Source organism: Zerene cesonia, chromosome 10 (genome assembly GCF_012273895.1).
Source record: "Zerene cesonia ecotype Mississippi chromosome 10, Zerene_cesonia_1.1, whole genome shotgun sequence".
NCBI lineage: Eukaryota > Metazoa > Arthropoda > Insecta > Lepidoptera > Pieridae > Zerene > Zerene cesonia.
The window spans coordinates 5,658,474-5,660,879 of NC_052111.1; the positions used below are offsets into that span (position 1 = coordinate 5,658,474).

At 37.4% G+C, this 2,406-nt stretch overlaps 2 protein-coding genes across 2 annotated transcripts in view; one reads left to right on the forward strand and one right to left on the reverse strand.

Annotated features, from left to right (window-relative positions):
* The window catches only part of LOC119829373 (pancreatic triacylglycerol lipase-like), a 7,919-nt gene extending 7,238 nt beyond the window's left edge, over positions 1-681 (forward strand). The window contains exon 4 of the mRNA XM_038351842.1: positions 670-681. Coding sequence (XP_038207770.1) covers positions 670-681 — 12 coding nt within the window. The remainder of the gene's footprint in view (positions 1-669) is intronic.
* A 572-nt stretch (positions 682-1,253) lies between these two features.
* Positions 1,254-2,406, reverse strand: part of LOC119829374 (lipase member I-like) — a 2,802-nt gene continuing 1,649 nt past the window's right edge. Inside the window, exons 2-4 of the mRNA XM_038351844.1 lie at positions 2,298-2,402; positions 1,887-2,220; positions 1,254-1,399 (exon numbers count right to left, since the gene is read on the reverse strand). Coding sequence (XP_038207772.1) covers positions 1,354-1,399; positions 1,887-2,220; positions 2,298-2,402 — 485 coding nt within the window. The 3' untranslated portion in view covers positions 1,254-1,353. The remainder of the gene's footprint in view (positions 1,400-1,886; positions 2,221-2,297; positions 2,403-2,406) is intronic.

Consider the following 2,406-nt stretch of genomic DNA (forward strand, 5'->3'; position numbering starts at 1 on the left):
AGAGTGTGTGATTGTGAGAGTGAGAGAAATAATTTTACGCAAATTGTGTGTGTGTGTGTAGTGTAGTTGAAAAAAATTTCATAATAATGTATAGTATAAGCAAGAATAAAAGTTGGGTTTGTCGGTATGTTAGTGAAGTAGTATACTAAATGACAAATGTTTTTTTAATTAACCTTTTTGTTTTGCATTGCATTGAATATGGCATCTGTGATCGATTATATTGACGCTATATTAATCTTCGTCATCAGCCCATATATGTTCCCACTGCTGGGACACAGGCCTCCTGTGAGGGTTCAGGCCATAATCCACCACGCTGGCCAAGTGCGGTTTGGCAGATGTCACATGTCGTCGAATGACTTCTTGGACATGCCGGTTTTCACACGATGTTTTCCTTCACCGTTTAAGCAGTGGCGATATTATCCACATATGCAGATAAATTGAAAAATCAATTTATTTCCTGCACGCTCGCCCGGTCTCGAACCCCGACTTATCGATTTTGAAGTCCGAGGTTCTCACCACTGAGCCACCACTGCTTTTAATTTTGCTATATATACCCTAAATTTGTTTTTGAGTAAACGGTGTCACAAGATTTATTAATATTTGTTATCTCGAATCTATTCAAAGATAAAATTTCTAATCTGTTGGTTCTAAATAACTCATAATTTCCAGTATCTGATTTAGGTAAATTTAGGACAGTGTGATCAGAAACTAACTTTAAATCCTATCCAAAGGTTGCTAGGCGGAGATCGCTTATCGATACCGCTTTTTTTCCTTACTTGTTTCCTTCATCTTCTATTGGTAATCTTCCTCATTTATATGTTACAAAAAAGTATTGTATTGTAAAGTTAGTGCAATAAGTGTATTTGCTCTAGGTGCCTCAGTAGTGTGTGCGTGCATCGCTCGATTTGCTACTGCAACGAGTACGTGAGATCCAAATTCAAGAAGGAACGAACGAACGAACGAACGAATGGCTCGGAGTTATCGCAACAGCTACGTGGTAAGTACAGTATTATGTTATCTGTGGTGGTACATTTGTTACGCCCAAAGACCGAAAACGCTCATTGAGTGAAAAAATCGCGCACAACACGGAGAGGTCACAATATAAGATCCACATTGCGAAAGGGGTGTTTTAGTTCCAAATAAGGCGGACAGGCTTTATTAAATTCTTACAAAAAGACGATTCTGGTACTAGCCGCGACACCTGAGTGCATTACATACACGTAGAATATCAAATAAAAAAAATACATGGTTTTAAGGATTTCATTTATTAAAGACTCATGTATTGAGTATTTATTGTAATGCTCTAAACCAGTTCTTCAAAATAGTAGGGTTGTTTTTATTCTCCTTTGTTCTTTAGAATGGCCAATTTCGTCCCGTGAGTAGACCATAGATGCCGCTCCTGGAAAACAATTCAAGTATTGTAATGACGTTTTGATAATCATTTTGTCTTTTTAAGTTTTGCTTTGTAAATGAGAAATTTTGGCATGATTTTACACATAGTATATACCCAATCATTGTAATTTTTTGTCAAAATGTAGTCGTTTTTTCAGTACTCAAATAAATTATTTTTTAATAAAACGCATATTCTTATAGTCTGAGCATAACACGTACACGTTAATTGTGATCATGTGTGCGTGTGTAAATATTTTTAGTAAAATGATGACATATATGACTGCCTCAAAAAAAACTTTCGTTAATAATTTTTTTATTAAATTACCACTTATCATTTTATTTGGAATTACTGTTTATGTTTAAAATATCACTAGTGTGCGTTAAACATTGTTTAATACTTTGAGGATCAGTAATGTGTAATTCTTTGGATCTCATGTCACATTTCAAGTTCCACAAGAAGTAGTTTGTTATTAGTTGTATTTAGCACCACTTACCCACTCTTGGATAGGTTTCCGTTACCCATATTCAGGGTTGCTCCATTGCATGTTGAAAGTTCAGCCTCCCAAATATTTGGGCATCGTCTGCCCACTAAGTGGTTATGACGAATTGTGGCGGCAAAGAACTCAGTGGCACGCCCATGCGAGCATGAGTTTAGCACACATCCTGGTTGAGGATGTCTTCCACCATTGGGATAGAAGTCAGCATCTGCAATTGCGTTCATGATTCCAAGCGCACGTCCGTCGGTATGTATAGCTTCAACATATCTGCCTGAGTTACGATTAAGAGCATTTGAGTTTCCTCCCCAAGTAGGACCAGCTGGATCCAAACCTATTTAAAGAAAAATACATCGTAAGTTATAACGAATTTTGTAATATGTTACAAAATATAAAAGGCATAGGACCTACCTGTGACACGTCTCGCCTGACCTCCACCGGTACGGCCAGCGTTACCAACCACGTGAGCTCCCAAACTAAACCCGACTAAATGGACATTGTTCCAGTTACCACCAGCTGT